Source organism: Temnothorax longispinosus, chromosome 1 (assembly GCF_030848805.1).
Source record: "Temnothorax longispinosus isolate EJ_2023e chromosome 1, Tlon_JGU_v1, whole genome shotgun sequence".
NCBI classification, from domain to species: Eukaryota; Metazoa; Arthropoda; class Insecta; order Hymenoptera; family Formicidae; genus Temnothorax; species Temnothorax longispinosus.
This window is the reverse complement of record NC_092358.1, coordinates 15,066,488-15,087,158: the sequence shown is the minus strand read 5'-3', so window position 1 is coordinate 15,087,158 and position 20,671 is coordinate 15,066,488. Positions and strand designations below refer to the sequence as shown.

Below are 20,671 nucleotides of genomic sequence, written 5' to 3'. Positions count from 1 at the left end.
TCACAGATGCTATAATAAAATTTAATAAAATACAAGTCGATGGGGATATCATATAATTTCACAAATCAAATTCGACAATATCTTTTTATGATTAATAAAAAATCATTTCTGATCACATGTTCCAATAATAATAGGCTTGTATACTCTATTTTACATATATATCGACCAGATTAGAACATGCATGAATTGGGATAAGTAATAGATTCGAATGCAACATATCCAATATAGCATACCGCAAAGTAAAATCACGCCGATATTATTGTACAAATATTGTATTTATTATAATTATTAATAATTATAATAATAATGTTGCTCGTTTATCTCGACATCACCTTCTCAATTAATTATTCTATTATCATCGAGTGACAGGTGACTCTTCTTATAGTGTTGTTGTTGTAGTTCGCTTCTCTTTTGTTTATATATAGTTTTTCTTTTTAGTTGTTTATAATCGCAATGAACAAAGACACGTGGTTTTGGTGCTGTTGGTTTTCTTTCGTCGAGAAACAAAAAATTAAATGAAATAGAAAAAAAGAAGAACGAATATTACAGAATAATCTTCTATCTATACAAATATATTCGCACGAGAAAAACTCATTAATTAAAAAAACTGATTATTAATTAAAAGCAATCTATCTTATTATCTCTCTCGTTCGCTCACTTTCGCTCATTTGTAATTCCACAATATCAAGAATTATTTTTTCTTCATCTTTCTCTCTTAGAAAAAGAAATACTCCGAATAATCCTCTCGTGCGTGTCAATTCACAATTATCACCTCATAATTAAAATTATACATAAATGAGAACAACTCTCTTCTTAGTTTTTTCTCAAGTAGAATAGCTTTGCTCTCGCTCTCTCATTCTTTCTCTCTCTCCCTTTCACTCGCTTTCTCTCACTTTCATTCTTTCTAGATTATGTGTGTATATATATATATATATATATGTGTGTGTGTGTGTGTGTGTGTGTGTGTGTGTGTGTGTGTGTGTGTGTGTGCGCGCGCGCGTGTGTGGTGTGTGTATTTATCTATTTATATTTATATATATAATGACGTATTTATAAGTAATAATATTCTTGCAAAAAAAATATGTATAATGTTTCTCTACGTTATGTGGATATGACTACACCAAGACGAGTTGGTTCTGCATGTTTCCTTTCTTTTTTTACTCTCTTCTAAGAAGCAACAAGTTTTTAATTCAGGACCATCTTGTCGTGCAGTAAACGTATCTCGTGTATTTTATGCACGTAGCGTATTCTATTTAAAAATGTGTGTATGATCTCTGTCACGCGTACATTGTGTTTGCATGAAAGTATATTTGTTGTGATGCTTTTGTATTTCTTCCTTTCTTTTCTCTCCCTCATATCCTCTCTTCCTACATTATTCCATGTTAATGTTTTCTCTCTTTTGGATTTCTATCTCACACACATGCATACACACACACACACCACACCACACACACACACACACACACACACACACGCGCGCGCACGCACGCACGCACGCACAAAACACACACACACACGCACGCACGCACACACACACACACACACACACACACACACACACACACACACACACACACACACACACATACATATATATCTGAGACTACATCAGATTTCTATCTAAAGTCGAAATTGGAATGATTTTCTTTTCGCGTTTTCTCGCTCGGAGAAGCAAAGGCTTGATCGCGGAAGTGTGCACGTTGCATCCTGGAGGCTTCCACGAATACCAAACTCAGTCTAGTCTTTTTCTTTCTTCTTACTCGGAGTACTTTTAACCCAATAAAGGCCACGATATATAAAAAATCTAATTTTAAAAATAAATTATAATAAATTAATTAAAAATAAACTTTAACATATATAAGAAATTTTTAGAAACTAATACAAAAGATTCTCTCAGGTTTTTATATATATTCTCTAAAGTGGAAAAATTTATAATACATGGATTATAAATAATTAATGTCAAAAATCTCGATTAAATCAAAATTATTTTTATTTTTAGAAGTTAATATTCAGATCAGCGAATAATTAGAAATCATGTAACATTTAAAATTTTTTAAATTTAATATTTGTTTAAATATATATAATTTAAAATATTTTTTAAGATGTTTTAATATTTGAAAATTAAATATTAAAATTATTTAGAAATTATTTAAATTGAAATGACTCATGTTATTTGAAACAAAAAATTATTTGAAATTTAAATTAGTATTTTTTTACTATATCATTATATTAATCAGAAAACGTTTTTTTATAATCTTCATCAAAAATGGGCCGTTAATGGGTTAAATAACGAAGATTATCTCTTTTATCCTGACATATCAGCCGCTGAAAATTGAAAACAAAAATTGCCTGTAATATTTCTGGCAAATTTGATAATATATTAAAGCAATTTGTTAATTCCAATGCTTTAATAATCTTTTTTTTTAAGATTCTTCGTTAATTAACAAATTAGTGATTATCGCTATTGCAATCTGATTTTATAATAATAGGAACCTTATGATAAAATCAAGGCCAGAACTGAAAAATTATTATAACAAAAAACCGAATAGAGATATATGTCTCTGTAAAATAGATTGTCTCCATATTTTTTTGTATTCAATTATTATTATCACCATATTATAATTTTCATAATTTTTCTGAGAAAATTGGTTATTCTCATTTTTTTCTTAATAATGTATCATCTCCATTATATTCAAGTGTTCATAACACATCCCAATTGCTTTACTTCATACACAATAATCGTGTTATAATTATTAATTAATAAAACTCATTTTGTATACTCTCTCTCTCTCTCTCTCTCTCTCTCCCCCCCTCCTCCTCTCAACATTCTCTTTCTCTCTCACTTTCTTACTTTCATCGCAATTTCTTATCAATCACGCTCACATCAAATCAACCACTCATTAAAAAAAAAAAAAAACTTATTCTTATATGCTTGTTCAGAAAACACAAATTATTTCTATTTCGATAAAAAATATTCTATTCCAAGATATTATGCCAATTATCAATAATTAACTAATTATGACAATATAATTTTCAGTTGTGATAAAAATACATCGTTTTAGGAGGTTAAGGCATTTATCAACAAATTGTTTAAATAAATAAGAAAAAATGTAAAAGTCGCTATAAATGGTTCTTCATTCCTTTGTTTTTCAGTCCTTTAAAGTAAGGTATAGTATCATTATTACGGATACATCTCAAATATCAATAAGAAATATGTAAATTTTTCTCGTTCTTTTATAATTCTTATCTATAATTTCATTTCCATTTGATAACAAATGCCTGTGCAAGTATTGTAATATTTCCTACTACTTTTTTAAATTTTTATACATTTCTTAATGTTTTATATTATTTTTTATTACTTATCGCAGATACAGGAATTGTTGTAATGCCTTGATCCTTCTATATTTATGTAGCAATTTCATGTAAAGTGTATCTTACGAAACAGCTACATTTTCTGTCTCAATTCTTAACTTAAAAAAATACAATCTACTTAAAAAATTTTGTTTCTTAAAAAATTGCATTTAATATTACATGGAGAATTATTATTGATTAATATAAATTATTTTTGGAAAATAGAAATGGAAACGATAAATGCGAATCCAAATACAGTGTGACAAACTAATGTATGACTCTATAAGAATATCCAAAATGTTTCGTAATTATCGCTTTTTAATCAAAATTAGGGTAAATAATCAGAGTGTAAAGAAAAATTCTTTCTTTTTTCTTTCCTTCTTTTATTCATTAAGCAAATATATTGAAATGTAAAATATTCAATATAATACAATTATTCGAAATAAACATAAAGATAGGAATATTATTATTATAAGACGCATCTACAATCAAGGATAACATAAAATGTTAAAAGAATCGACTTTAAGAAAATTAAGACAATACGATATTTCTTTATAAACCAGATTTTAAGAGAATTAATAACAGAATTAAGAGAATAGCTCATTAATATCTAAGTTAAAAATTGGAAGAAAGTACTGTATTTTGGTGAAATTAACATATATCATCTATAATAAAAGTCGACATGACAAATAGGCTAAACATAATATCGTGTACAATACTTTGTTTTTGTTGCAACAGTCGTCAATAAACTCCTTTCTTTCGATGTCACAATGAGGAAGAACTGCTTAATTTGCTCAACATTCGCACTAAATTTTTCAATTTCCTATATAGTTTCAATTACAAAAAAATTGTTACAATTATTATTAATTCTTAAGATTGTGTGTAATCATAAAGATCATCATCTATGTATCAGAACTTTCAATTTCATGAAGTATCTCTTTTTCTAATTTGTTCGTTTCAATCGCGCTTTTTTTGCACCATCCTCCCTTTCATTCTTCTAAATTATATCTGTTATTAGTTAATTAAAATAATAATTCAAAAAACAATAATTCATTATATATATATATATATATATATATATATATATATATATATATATATATATACACACACACACATGTATATATATTTATACAAAGTGCTCGGAAATTTAATCGACAAACTTTCAGAGATTGTCAAGGGCACCATAAGGATTATTTTTTGCAAATGGGCCCTGGGTTGGAAAATACGTTGTTACATCACTACCACGTCGAGAATGTCAGCAGCAAAAGACTGAGCAAGGTGAAATCAAGGATGATCCCAGCGTGTTTGCGCCGGTTCGGCGCTATCGTCTGTGCAAAGATCACAGGAGACGACACTTCGAGCACCTGCTCTAAGACACTCTCCTGCATGACATCGCTCATAAGCAGTAGTGATGTAACGACACGTTTTCGACCCCAAGTCCATTTGCAAAAAAATGATCCTTATAGTGTCTCCGACAATCTCTGAAAGTTGGTCGGTTAAATTTCCAAACACCCTGTATATATTAGGCTGACTAAACATGATTCGTTCATTTCTTTTCTACATTAAACAAAAAGAAGATAAAGGCAAAACAGGAAAAAAATTAAGTCTTAATCAACCTGATACATTTTATCTTTATTAACTGCAGACTTTTCTTTTCTATATATCTGAGAATCGTGAAGATATTTTGTGGCAAAATTACTGATTTCATGCCATTTAAAATATAAAATTTCAAATGTAACTTTGTAAATTATTTGTTGATTATTTTAATAAATATAAGAAACTTGCGTCTTTTTTATATATTCACCTGTAATTTAACAAAATTGTTATTTATGTAACAATTAAATATTTCCATTAATGATCTGAGAATTTAAACAGTTATCAATAAGTATATTTGAAAATTATGTACTAATGATGATAAAATTAAACATTGATTGCTAAGCACCAATATAAGTATACTTTAAACTTTAAATTTTCATTATGCTTATAATGCAAGTACTATTTTACTGACTTTACAGAATCATCGGTGACTTTATACAAACACCAATTACTTTCACAGTATAATGGATGTATTAGATTGATCAAAGTTCGTTCATTTCTTTTCTTTCTTGTTTCGACAGAATTGTTTTATTTGTTCCTCTCAATTATTCAATTAAAAAAAGAACATTTGTCTTTAAAAATATTTTTTAAGTAATATTCACAGTTTTATACAGAATTATTTACTAAGAATTAATAGAACAAAATTATTTTATTAAGAATTATATAAAAAAGAATTACTATTGTTTTAATTCGTATAGAAAAAAACGAACAATTTATTTCTTTTTGTTATAATCAACCTAATACATTTACATTGTTATTATTATTGTACCAAATACACATTTTCATCGAAACTTAATACATCTCTTCTCCTTTCTATTTAATTAATAATATATTTTTACCAAGTAATTATATTCTCTCATTCATTTATTATAAGTTCAGATATTTCTCGTAAGGAGAGAGTGCAAAAGAGAGCGCGCCTAAACCAAACAAAATGTCATATAAAATTACTAGAATCGGAAGATCGCGAGAGAGACCAACTGTTTTCATTATACCGTCATCATTATACTCTGTCCAACTGTATTTGGTTTTGTCACAAAAATTACATCAAATTACATGAAAATGCACTCTCTTATCCGTGCGACTCTACAAATACAAAAAATGCGAACGCAAAATCACGCACATGCACAAGTACACAATTTTCTTTCGCAGCTTCTTTCCTTTCTCTCTTTTCTACTCATTACTTCTTGCCTTTTCTCTGTACTTCTTTCGCATGCGGTATTTCTTCTCCCTCCCTCCCTCCCTCCCTCCCTCCCTCTCTCTCTCTCTCCCCCCCTCCCTCTTTCTCTCCCTCTCTTTCTCTCTCACGCATTGCTTTTATTCACCTATACAGACTCTCTCTCACAAAACACACACACACACACACGCGCACGCACGCACGCACGCGCACACATACATACACGCACGCTCTCTCTTTCTTTTTAGCCAATTTGATTGGATGCACCTGTGCGTGCTGATGCAAAATAAAGCCTATTACACATTAACTTACTTAAGTAAAAACATAACACAAGAGCTTTGATCGATAATACGAGCAATATATATATCCACATTTTTAAATTAAAACGCTTTGAGAAATAAACATTAAGGGATAACACCACTCTAAAGGCCCAAAAATAAAAGAATTTTTTGTGGTTAAAAAAAAAGTAAATCAAAAATTTATTTAAAAGACTTTATTGTACAAAGTGTATAAAACAATTTTTTATTTTTTAAATGGCGGCGAGCCTTGTAAGCGTAAGTGTTTTATGGCGGAAAGTGCTCCGGGGCTTGCAGCATAAGTGCCGCAAATTTTGACCTGGAACAAAAAACCAAAATTTTTCATAATCTGCATGATAATAGCTCGAGAAATACGTAAGAAATTTTTAAAATATTGTTTTTCATAGAAATGGCAAGCATGTGAAAAAAAGTTAATTGAAACTTTCAAACAACTTTTTTTTTCAAATGCTTGCCATTTCTGTGAAAAACAATATTTAAAAAATCCCCTACGTATTTCTCTAGCTATTATCATGCAGATTATGAAAAATTTTGGTTCTTTGTTCCAGGTCCAGTGCCGCCATTTGCGGCACTTATGCTGCAAGCCCCGGAGCAGCTCCCGCAAAGAAACGCTTACACTTACAATGCTCTAGCTCCATTTAAAAAATAAAAAATTGTTTCATACACTTTAAGACATGTTAACAATAAAGTCCTTTAAATAGATTTTTTATTTACTTTTTTTAACTACAAAAAATTTTTCTATTTTGGGCCTCTAGAGTGATGTTATCACTTAATGCATTTAGCTATATATGCCAGGATTGAGAAATTTACAATAAACAAATAAATTTTAAATATAAACAATATAATAATTCGTAAAAATCTACTATTAAGATAGTCATTTAGGGCTGGTTGTTTCAACCTGTTGATAAACTATCTATTAGTTAAATCATATATATGTCTTTGTTATCCTTTACATTAGACAAAGATAGACATATGATTTAACTATTAGTTAGCTTACCAACAGGTTGGAACAACCGGCCCTTAATAATGATACTTTTCAAGACGAGTAAAAATATTGTTTGAGATAACATTAGGTACTACAGAAATATTTAAATTTATGTTCAATTTCAATAGGGTATGACTCCTCGTTTTCATGATTTTTGAATTAATGATATTATTTTATCTAAATAAGAATATGCACAGTAGTGAGCCGGCAAGTGCACCAGATGTATATGCGATACAATATTTTAAGTGTAATAATCACTGTTTGCTATAAATGTAATAAATATCTTTGAACATTACAATCTTTATTTTTATTTTTCTGAAAACAAGTAAGTCTTTCATCTTGTTATTATTTTATGCCAATTAATATCAAGGTAAGACAAAGAAATATATCGTAATTATGTGCAATGTATTTTTATTTTGTTGCGCGCAAGTCAGTAATTTCAAAAAAGTTTCTTTGCATGCAACAGTTAAAAGAATTGATACGATTGTAATATGGATATAATAAAAATAATTTAGAAAATGTAATTATTAATCGACTTGTTAATAAAATGTCGATATAATAAGAGATTTTTACTAAATTATTTCAATATCATATTATTTATTCAATTAAACAATGTCATAATTTATGCCAAGTGTATCTTTCTTGCCCAATCTGACTAAATTATGCGTTACGTACAATATCTAAGCAGCTATGCCTTTATGCCAATTTATGTATAAATTTACACATAAATTTACATAAATCATCTGCATCTAAGCCTTTATGCAAGTTCATGTACGTACCTTTATATCGTACATTTTGTGTATAAGTCTTTAGTGTACACCAGAGCACGTATTAACTAATGTGTATTCAATCGAATTCGGCATTTCTTCCATTCACTCTTACTCTCCTTCTTTACGTATCTATCTTTCTCAATCTCTCTCAAGCATAAACTCCCTCTAAAATTTCTCGGAAGCAGCGGAGCGGACAGATTTTATGGGGCAGTCGTATCGGCCGTTTTTCGCTATCATCATCCTTAATATTCCCAGCTTCAGAAGTACTAATAGCAATTACTTCCAGTTGATTGATAAAATGATTCAATCAAATCATATAGGAGAGAAAATTAGGGGTGCTGATGTAGTAGTGCTGATGTGGTAGTCGCGTAGCAGCTCAAGTCAAGTGTATAACTGGGGGGACTGGGGCATTGGGGGGTGGTTGGGAAAAGGAGCTAGGTGGTTCATTCGCGTTATCAGAGGGTTGTTATATTATTCAAGGTCAACGGGGGCTCGGGGCGGGCGGGCTCGGCCGGGGGTCGGGCTCGCTCACTATGCTGTGTGGTAGACCGGGCAGTCCGGCGGTGGGGGGGGCCCCGGCCGCGGGACCGCCGCCGCCGGGTCCGCCGGCGGCGGCCGCACCCACCACGCCCGCGGCGGACGAGGGTCCGCCGCCGCCGACCGCGGCAGGGGGGCCCTGCGGCCCTGCGGGCCCGCCGCCCGTACCTCCCGCGCCGCCGGCCCCGCCGCCCGCGGCCCCCGCCACCGTTACGGCGGACGAGGACGAGGAGTTGGGCCCGCCGATCCCACCGCCCCCGCCCCCACCACCGCCGGACCCGCCGCCGCCACCTCCGCCACCGCCACCACCGCCACCGCCGCCGACGACGGAGTGCCCACCGCCGGCACCGGGAACCGGGGGTGGGGGCGCAGTATCGTGAGGAGTCGTCGAATGCGCCGTCTGTTGTACCGGCAGCGCCCCAGCATAGTATCCGCCGTTGATGCCCTCGGGGTAACTGCTGAAGAAAAGAGAAAGCGAAAAACAACATCATGGGCGAGACCTTGAAAATTTCGCGCGCCACTTTTTTTCAGTACTTATGTAGTAGAGTAGCTTTTATTGTAGTGTGTAGAGTAGCTTCCAATTTTCTTTTTCTGTGACTCTGTGTGTGATTTCGTTACGCTCTAGGTGGCGTTCTAGGTGTGCTCTAGGTAGAGTAGCAATCGTTCCTCGCCAACGAGAAACAGGAACGTGAGAACACACACACAGGTCATCAAGATTCCCAAGAACGGAATCATCTTTTTCTTTGTCTCTCTTTCTTTCGTTCATTTTCTATATAAGTCTCGTCTAAGCGCTTAGTCTTTACACTCTATACACACACGCATCGACAGATTTTGTCACGCTCGACTTTCACGATCGCTTTCGGACTTTCACTCGGAAGAGAAGAGAAGTTAACATCTGCTCGAAAAGCCGTTTCTGCAAAAATTACCAGAGATACAGTGTTACTCATCACGAAATTGATCCAATGCTATTTTAAGAATGCTATTTGCCATTATAGTTTTATTTAAGGCTCCTGGCTCTTTCTTCTTATTATCGCCATCTTGGATTATCCTCCTGTACATTTCGAAAACTTATTTTTTTTAAATTTATTTTTACAATTCTTATTTTAAAATTAATCTTTTATTTTTCTATATTCTACAGCAAAAAGTTTCTCTACTTTATTATTTTTCTTAAATCTTTTCCATTTTTCTAAATTTCTGTCTTTGTCATGTTTACATAAAAAAAATAATAATACAATTTTAAATTATCTATCTTAAGGCTCCTGGTCCCTGAGCCGAGAACTCTGTGTTGACGGTAGCGCCGTACCGTCGCGGCAGAAATAAGAACTCTCTCCTCTCACTCTCTCCAATGGAGAATTCTGTCTTGTGACATGTTGACAACCTTATTTTAAGTTGCGGTATATTTCTTTATTATTCGCTCTGTACTTGTGCTCTAACGTTTAACGTATTCGTGAAACTCGTAAAATTGACCGTATGGTAAGATTTGCAAGAAATATATATGCGGAAGGAACATTCACCACTCCTTTCGATAGTCGTCAAACGGCTTGTTTTCCGTATGTTTAGGCTTCGTTTTATGGCTGTTTGTTTATTGTCGAGGGAAAAGGATAGTATCCGGTCAATTTTTGAAGTGTGCTGAAACGATCTGTTGTGATTTTTTATTGAAATGTCTTTTTATTTCGGAAAATACCGCAACTTAAAATTAGGTGTTTTCCTCGCCTCGATAGTAAGAATCCAATATGGCCGCGGTGACTACCCAGGAGCCTTAAATTTGTATTGAAGAAAAATCTGCATTGGAATTATGATTTAACCGTTTATAACGTCATATAACTTTCAAATCACATATCTGTATTATTATATCTATTAAGCTTTGTGTCCATGATGCTAGAAATCGCTCCGAGATCTCGGACGGAGAAAAGAAAGAATTAACCAATCGCATTGATCAATTTGTTCTCTGTCCGAGATCTCGGAGCGATTTCTAGTATCGTGGACACAAGGCTTTAGACTATTTTATATAAACTTTGATCAGATTTGAAACATAATTTTGGAAAAACACAATTTTTTTAGAAAAACAACTTTGAAAAAATAAAGTTGATTTTTAGATCGTTTTATAAATCCTTTCATATTTTTTAACAAATATTATGTGCTTACAAGTTTTTCATAATTTTATAATCATTATAATTTTCTATATTTTTTTCGTGCCTAAACAAGATTACACAACGTGAAACTAGTAAACATTAATTTTTTGATAAAACTAACAATTAATTAATAAAACTTTTTATTATAAAACAACTGTTTGCAAATTGGAATAAGATGCTACGCTGTTATGGCAAAGAAATGGAATAATACAGATATATACGTATGTGACTTCAAAGTTACATGGTGTTATAGAGGGTTAAATCATAATCCCAATTTTCTTCAATGCAGATTTAAGATAATTTAAAATTATATTTTTTATATAAACACAATAAAGACAGTCATAAAAGTAAGTTAAAGTAATCGCGCTTATTTAAATATAAATTTTCAAACATAAAATTTTCAAAGTTTTTACTAAAAAATTTTCAATTCTGATTTTTAAGTTAATTTAATTTATTTTTTCCAAAATTGTATATATTTAAATGCAATAACGTTTAACAATAATATTAATAATTTGTAAAATATTAAATACAAGTTAAATACAAAAATTCTCGCTCTCTTCGATCGATCTTAAGGTATTATGACGTTGTTAACCCAATATATCAAATTTTCTGATCAACGTTACATATGTAACTTGAATTTTACATACGTAACTTAAATTTTAATTTTTCATCAAGCGTGTAATATTTTATATATTAAGATTCAGGAATATATTATGACGATTAAAAACAAAAACTTGTACGAACCTTTTTCTTTTACAAAATACATACGCGCGCGCACATCTATACATATCCAAATTCATTCATCATTGATCTATACGCACGGATGCACGCACGCACACGCCTCCGATTTACACACACGCGCAACCACACACTTATATATGGATCCACACATATGCTTACGCACACCCATTCACTAATCCACAAACACGCTCACATACATTCATCCGATTCACACACTTGCACACTCATCATATATGCACGCGCGCATGCATACAAACACACTAATCAAAATAAATTAGTTTTTGTCGCATGTCACCATTTGTATTCGAGAACATAAATTGATAGAATACAGTAAAAATTGGTAAAAACTTTTTTAAATTCTCTATCAATTTCGAAGAATATCTAAACGTATATCCCATATCTTCAGTAACAATAAACTTTATAATAGTCAATTTAAATTTATAATTGTTTATATTGATTGCAAAATAAAGAAAATAACTAATTTATTTTGATATACAGGGTGTTACATGATATACTATACAAATTAAAAGAGCATATTTCTGATAATATATATATTAAAATAGAAAATGTCCTATAAACGTGGGTCTCCAATTCGAAACGGTTATCCATCTATAAGTGTTTAAAGTTTACAAATGATGGCTCAATTTTAAAATAAATTTTTTTTATTAAAAAGAAAAACACAAAACTCGCATAAATTGTTCAAATTGACATTGTTCGGTATTAATGTACAATATGGTGCGATCTAAATGGAATAGCCGTATGAAGAATATCACGATCGTTGCTTATTTCTTCATACGTGTCATTAATACGATGTATTAATTCAGCTCGAATATTAATCTTTCTATACTAAATTTTTCATGGCCCCACAAATGGTAAAATTATAAAGGTATGAAATCCAGTGATTTCGGCCGAGCAAGATAGAATTATAAATGAATAATCGTTCTGAACTGGATCCATGTTTATAGGACATTTTCTATTTAAATTAACATCAGAAACATGCTCCTTCAGTTTGTACAGTACGTCATGTAGCATGCTGTACATTGTGCAAGAAAAGAAATTCATATCATTTTTTCTAACATCATAACTTAAAACAGCGTTGTAGCAAGGGGCCAGGAGCCTTAATACAATAAGGAGGGAGAAGAGAGCAGGCACATGTATAAAAACAAATTTTTGTAGCTCGCGTTATCAGAAAAAATACAAATGATACATTCTTAGTACATTCAAGCTTACGGTATCTCAGAAAGATACAAATGACATATTTCTAAAATATATAATACATATTTATAGACAATTTTTTTGCATGAATTTGATCAATTTCGTGACAGACACTGTATCCCTTTTCCCCCGGTGGTTTGCAATCAAAGAAAAAAGAAGAGAGAGGAAATGTAAATATCATGTGAATATAATATACTGCGACCATATAACCTGCATATATACATATATACATATAGACATATATATATATATATATATATATATATATATATATATATATATGTATATATGTACGTATATAAAAATATCCGTCTACGTCTTTTTCTTTTCATTCAACAAATTGTAAGAGACTTTATTATTATTCAAGAGGCAGGGAGAGACAGGCAAACAAAGCCTGCTGAGGAAGGGCGCTTACCCAGTCGAGGAAAGGAAGTATTCCTTGTTCACACAGTTGCGTAGGCAGTCGGGTATGCGTCCGACGATCGCCCGTCGTATCTCGCTTGCCGCCATCTCGCGTAATTCGGTGCAGCTCGCGTCGCTGTAGAAGGCGGCGTGTGGAGTGCACAAAAGATTGGGCGCATCTTTCAATGGACCTGTACAATATGTATTGCAAAATCGACGATCAAAAGAATCAGATATATATCTGAATTTAATGACATAGGACGGTTTTTCAGAAAAAATATATATAATACAGTGAAAATTAATTAATCGTATTTCTTAATCAATTTTTTTAAATAAAATAACTAAGATCATAATATGCAGAATATAATTTTGGATATTTTATCTAAAATATGTGCATATATATATATATATATATATGTGTGTGTGTGTGTGTGTGTGTGTGTGTGTGTGTGTGTGTGTGTGTGTGTGTGTGTGTATAAAATATACTATTATATACTATTATATACTATATTATATACAGGATGTCCGAAAAATCGCCTATTCTACTTCGGGAGGTGATTCGGGACCCAAAAATAAGCAAAAAAGTTCATACAAACATAGGTCCGGAAATGAGCCGTTTCCAAGTTATAGCCACTTTTATGTTCAAAAATCGTAATTTAGAATCCGCTTGACATCCCTCTTTCTTAATTATTTCTTAAATTAAAAATTTTTATTTTTAAATATCAGCTAATTCATTAAAACTTAAACGATCCATTGATGAATACGGAAAGATTAGATACAACCTAAAAGTAAGGTGTTGTTAAATAATAATTTGAAACTTATTGAAAAGCCGTGATTTACTTATAGTCCAGTCAATGTAGGAAAACACTTGGAAATTTCTTCTCGAAGAGTAAACTTTTTTGGAAAGTGTTCTTTTGGGTTTCAGAAAACATGTCCCAAAAGTTTACCAACGTAAACCCTGTGCTAAATGTTTTATTTAACAAAAAAGACCGAAAAATCGGTTTCTTTAATATAACTAAAAAAACATTAATTTTATGAAAAAATAAACCATGCCAATCGAAAGAGGAGAAAATTTTACTAAAGAAACATATCTAAAGTTTTCTTAATATTAATATGTGTAGGAGTAATAATTTTTTAATTAACGCTTCAAAGTGTGTCGATGCCGTCCCGTGTGAAGCCGCCTGCAGAGTACGCGGGCGCGCGCGCACTTTTTAAAAAAAGTTGTAACTTTTGATTGGATCGATAGAATCAAATTTTACAAAAAGCATTTGAAAGTAGACGTAATTTACTAATTTTCAAGTGGTTTAGAAAAATTGAGAAAGCATTTTGAGTATATTTAAATCGAATTTTGAAGAGAAGCGATGTAAAATTTTTGACTTATTTTACTAATATCATTGCCATTTATTTAAATTTGCAGATTTTTACTTCTAAATTAAAGCATTATATTCTTAAAATATGTGCTGATAACATGCAATAAGTGAAAAAAATTACAAAAATTTATTTTTTAAAAGTTGGGACCTCAAAGTTGATAGTTTTCTTGAAAGTTCGTTATTTCAAAATTGATCAACAAGTTTGACTGCAGATATTATTGCTTAGGAAATAGATATTGAAATTTAATAACAGGGTTTTTTAAAGCTGAAAATATGTACTTTAAGATGATACATGTTTTATTTAAAACACAAAATATTAAGCAGGTGTATTTTTCAAAAAAGTATATAAAAATAAATGTCGAACTAGAAAATATGAAAATTTCTCTATTTTCAAAGTCAAAAAAGTAATAGAAAAAAATTTTTTTTTTTTGAGAAAACTTATGGGATGTTGTAGCTTGGGTCTTAAACTTTAAGACTGTATATCAGAAATATTTTTTTAAACTTTTATTTTAGTGGCTACACGCAATTTAGTAAAAAAAGTCGTATTTACTGTCGTTTGTACTGTTGTTCGGGGTAATCTTAGAAACTAACTGATTTTGAAAGTATTGTATATGAAGTAGGGGTAGAATTTCCCGGGGAGTACTATAAGGTGTATAGTTTTTTGTTACCGATCTTCTGGAAACCAGTTTTTCTAATTTTTTCAATTTTTTGAGAAATAATTGACGGAATCTCAAAGAATTATATATGAAACAGGGGTAGAATTTTCCGGGGAGTGATATGAAGTGTATAATTTTTCGTTACCGATCTTTTTTGTAACCGGTATCCGAAATTTTTCCAACTTTTCGGGAAATAATTGACCGAATCTTAAAGAATTGTATATAAAACAGGGGTAGAATTTCCCGGGGAATGCTATAAACTGTATAGGATTTCTCGGCTCGCGCGCGGAGAACCGCAGCGTGCGAGTGAGCGCGATAAAAACGTTTATGCAACACGTGCATGGAAAGTGCCCCATTACGCACGCTACGCGTGCGTGATAGACCACTTTTCAGGCACTTGCAACATAAAATAGGGAGTGTAAGTCGTGTGTAAAGATGAAAATTCCCGGGTGCGGAGTTTACACACGAGCCGAAGGCGAGTGCGGTAATCGCACCCGGGAATTTTCATCTTACCTCACTTGTTACACAAATAACTATAAACTTGAAACTTTGCCTCCCTCTGAAGATGCTGCAATGCAGCGTATCAAAAGAGTATATTTTCAAGTTCAAAAGTGGAGAATACAAATTGCCAGCAACTGCATGAGGCTGGAATAATGATTTTACACCTATCACTATAAAACAACTTCCAGCTCCAGACAGTATTTTAAAAATGATATTTTGCGGCTGTCGAACTGGCTGCGGAAAAGCTTGCGGTTGTAGAAGAGTTGGACTTCAATGCACGGAACTGTGTGCAAAATTGCTGGAATCAGGGCTGCTTAAACGTACCAATATGTCCAGATATTTATGAAGATAAACCCATTGAATTGAATGAAGATAAAAATCAATAAATACGAATAAATATGACAAATGTAACGATTTTTACAAAAAAACGCTTAATTTTGTGCTTTTTACCCGCCCTTTTGAATCGCCATTTTATAATGTTGAAAATTTTACTTCAGATTCGTATTCAGCAACCTTAAAAATACATTACCTATGAATTTCATGATTATACATTTAACATTTTTTTAATTATAATCACTTTTTCACATTTTTCTTTAAAAAATTGGTTTTTTTCATTTTTTTCCCAAAAATAGGTAAGAGCACATGAAATAAATAGGTAAACTTTTTCATTTAAGGATAGAAAAACACTTTCCAAAAGGTTTCAAGTGAATTCATTCTTCGAGAACAAATTTCCAAATAACGCATGTTTTTCGCCTACGTTGCCTGGACTATTACTGATTTTGAATAGGCGTGAAAACAACTAATTTTGAATAGCCGTGAAAACAACTGATTTCAAGTAGCCGTGAAAACAACTAATTTTGAATAGCCGTGAAAACAACTGATTTCTTTTAAAAATAATGTAATCGTATTTACAAATATTGAAAAATTGGAAAAAAAATAAAAAAATTAAAAATATTTAAAAATAAAAATTTTTAATTTAAGAAATAATTAAAAAAGAGGGATGCCAAGCGGATTCTAAATTACGATTTTTGAACATAAAAGTGGCTATAACTTGGAAACGGCTCATTTCCGGACCTATGTTTGTATGAACTTTTTTACTTGTTTTTGGGTCCTGAATCACCTCCCGAAGTGGAGTAGGCGATTTTTTGGACACCCTGTATATGTTACATATATATATTATATAAAATTAATATAAATTTCATAAAATTATTTTCACCATAAAATATACATCTTCGTTGTGTTTCTCTATTTGAACAAAGCTCATCAGTTTTATCTTTTCTGTTTTATTATGGAAGGAATTCAGGACGGTTTTAGATAGTCAGTCGAGACAGGGTTAGGCACGGGGACAGATAAGACTCACACTGATTCGCAGACTGACCCTGAAAGACGTTGTACGGTTCATTTTCATGGACGTCTAGCGCTGCCGCGCGAATTCTACCCTGTTTGAGCGCCGCGGCCAGCGCGTCGTCATCCACCAAACCACCTCGTGCTGTATTGACTAAAAATGCTCCTGGTCTCATCTGAAACAAACGTGCGATTTTTTTTTGTAATATAACATAGAAATTACATTATTGTGTTACCTTGTATTATTAAAATCGCAACGTTAAAAAATTTTAATTATATAATCATATGTTTAACCTTTTATTATCATTTTAATCAAATAAAATTAATTCTATACGATATATATATCGCGATTGTTTCATAAAATTATAGTACAGAAAATTGGAATGCATTATATTTCTATAGGTATACTTATGCACCTCAATAGTAAAATAAATAAATAAGAGATAAATCTAAAAACAGTCTGGATCTCATTTGTAATCATTGATTTTTTTGTAGAATCAAAATTAAAAACTACACTTAAATTGTATCAATAATCCCTATATTATATGTATATTAAATAAAATTTTTATGTCTCATAATTTTTAATATACCTGTTTAATAGTATATTCATTTATTAAATGATGATTGTGTTCATTCAAGGTACAATGCAGAGATACACAATCTGATTGGAACAGCAAATCCTGAAACATAATAAAAAATAATATCAGTTAGAAAATAAATTAATAGTTATCAAGAATTTTATGACTAAAAAATTTTTATGATATTGTATACCGAATGTTTCTTAAGTACTGTCCAATATTTTAAGAATTGATTTTTGAGGTCATTTTATTACTGAAAGGTTTATACAAACATATAATTTTCAAAGACCTCGTTTTGAAAATATAGATTGTAAAAAATTCAATAAAATTATCTTCTTTTCTTCATAGCTCCTAAACGAAAAGAGGTTTCTTTTTCGAACTCGAACTAGTAAATAAACATGGTTATCTTCCTTTTTTATTTATAGTTGCCGTTTTATAAAACGTTAATAGCATAGAAATAAGGTTTATATAGTATGTTACTGCTCCGATCTCATAAGCCAATGGACAGAATCAAATTTTTCTTGCAGATTTTTATAATTTCAGTATACTCGTGTTAAAGTTTCTTTTATTATTAAAGTTTCTTTCACTTGAGTGGTCAGCATCTTGCCTGGCCAATTTACTTTTGGAAAAAGATCTTGTTACTCATTGGACAGGAGGCTGAAAGAGCTTCAGAGGTATTTTAGAAAAAGACCAGTTATATATATAGGAAAAATGGGCAGTATAATAAACATTTCATAGAAATGGCAAGCAAGTGAAAAAAAGTTAATTAAAACTTTCAAACAACTTTTTTTTTTAATACTTGCCATTTCTATAAAAAACAATATTTAAAAAATCCCCTACGTATTTCTCTAGCTATTATCATGCAGATTATGAAAAATTTTGGTTTTATATTCAAGGTCAATATTTGCGTCATTTATGCTGCAAGCCCCGAAGCACTTCCCGCCATAAAACACTTACGTTTACAAGACTCCAACGCCGCCATTTAAAAAATAAAAAATTGTTTCGTACACTTTAACATAAAACACCTCTTGTGAAGTTTCGAAATCTCGTTAAAACTATGAACTGTCACGCTACTTTTTATATCACAGTTCTGACTAAAATAAAACAAAAGATCGTCTAAAGCAGCGGTTGTTCAACAGCTTCCGCTGCTCACTGATAGAATGTAACATGTAGCAGTCTCAATATCGTATGATGCGGAATTAGGAACAAGGGCGATATTAGGCACAGTTCCCCTAAAATCTCTTCAAAAACCAACTCTTAAAATATTGGACAATATTTAAGAAACATCCTGTATAGTTTAAAATGTTGTATTAAAAAATATTTTTATATTTGCACATATAACATCTAAAATCAATATTTGAATAATATCTAAATCAATTGAATAATTACTAATCATTGTTTAAATACTTAAGAAATTCATGCTTTATTCAGAAACCTATAATTTGTCATAATATCCTATTTGTAAAATTTCCAGAACGTATTTTTAAATAAACGTAATGTTAATTTTCTTATATATTTCAAATATCACAACGTTTCAACCCTTGATTTTATGCTGAATATTAGCCAGTTAAGTCGATACAATTGAAATAAAATTATTCCAGAAAGATCACAAAAGACATCTTTTATGATCTTTCTGGAATAATTTCATACATTACGGATGTCTTGTGATTTCAACGACGATTCTGACAGATGATTTAATTTACACTTGAAAAGGGTCCAAATCAAAGGCTGAAACGTCGTGATTTTATACTGAATATTAGCCAGTTAAGTCGATACAATTGAAATATATTCGTTAATTATCACTGGCAAGTTACAAAATTGTTTATGTTAATTTTCTTAATAATAAATTAATTTTCTTAATAACAGACTTAATTATAGACCATAAATATAAAATACACAGAACATACGCAACGCGCATAAATAAATCCTTTAATAAATCATTACAATATTATGTCAAGACGTTTAGACTTTCAAATGGATGAAATAGCAATAGTGCCTAAAACTAACTTATGGCTTTGTAATAAACATAAGCAGAGAGACAAACCTGTAATGTGTAAACCCTGGTGAGACCTAGTGATTTTTCGATACCATCCGGTAGATAAGGATCATAGAAGATGACGGTAAAGCCAAAAGCTTTGGCACGCAGCGCAACTGCAGAACCAATCCTACCGAGGCCAACAATACCCAATGTGTCGCCCCGTATCCTTGCGCAGCCAGTTGCCGCTTCTCTCACCTAAAATACACGCGTCAAACAAAATGCGCAAAAAAATTCAATGTTATACAAAAAATTGTCAAGCCATTTTAAGCAATATTATATTTCAAGCAACGATATAATCCAGATCTAATAATTGCAGTATGCTTATAGTTTAATAGTACACCTAGTAGTATATATGATATCTCTAATATAATAAGTAATCGTAATAATACAATATAATAAATCAACAATATAACATTCTTATATAAAACAAATGTAAATATAATTTATAGTATTTATACTATATATATTATAAATGATATAAATCCATTACAACATAACAATACAATTTATGACAGCAATAATACAATTTTCATAGAATAAAGTAATTTCAATATTACCTTAATATTATAGTTTTCTAATATTTTATTAATTTATTATCTTATTATTAATTTTTAATATATAACATAATACTCTTAGAAATAAAGATTTACCTGTTCTGGTCCTGTGAACTTCTTGCCTTCGCGCACCATATTGGCAAGCCAATAAGTGCGTCGATAAAGATTTAAGATGAGACAAAGGGTAGTGTCAGCCACTTCTTCAACTCCATAGCCAGGCACATTACACACCGCAATGCCAAGCTCGCCAGCTGCCTTGACGTCGATGTTATCTACACCAGAACCGATCCGAACGATGATTCGAAGTGTTTTAAACTTTTCCAAATCCTCTTTCGTCAGAATTATTGTGTGCCACATCAATGCACCCACTGCTTCATTTAATACCTGTGAATACACATTACATTTATTTC

At 31.5% G+C, this 20,671-nt stretch overlaps 1 protein-coding gene across 4 annotated transcripts in view; it reads right to left on the bottom strand.

Moving 5' to 3' along the window:
• Positions 1-256: 256 nt before the first annotated feature.
• Positions 257-20,671, bottom strand: part of Ctbp (C-terminal binding protein) — an 82,003-nt gene continuing 61,588 nt past the window's right edge. For 3 of the 4 annotated variants that reach the window (XM_071775121.1, XM_071775131.1, XM_071775140.1), the window contains exons 3-8: positions 20,358-20,645; positions 19,714-19,902; positions 17,682-17,771; positions 17,108-17,267; positions 13,234-13,411; positions 257-9,188 (exon numbers count right to left, since the gene is read on the bottom strand). In XM_071775121.1, coding sequence (XP_071631222.1) covers positions 8,675-9,188; positions 13,234-13,411; positions 17,108-17,267; positions 17,682-17,771; positions 19,714-19,902; positions 20,358-20,645 — 1,419 coding nt within the window. In that variant the 3' untranslated portion in view covers positions 257-8,674. The remainder of the gene's footprint in view (positions 9,189-13,233; positions 13,412-17,107; positions 17,268-17,681; positions 17,772-19,713; positions 19,903-20,357; positions 20,646-20,671) is intronic. The other variant, XM_071775149.1, reaches the window with a different exon arrangement.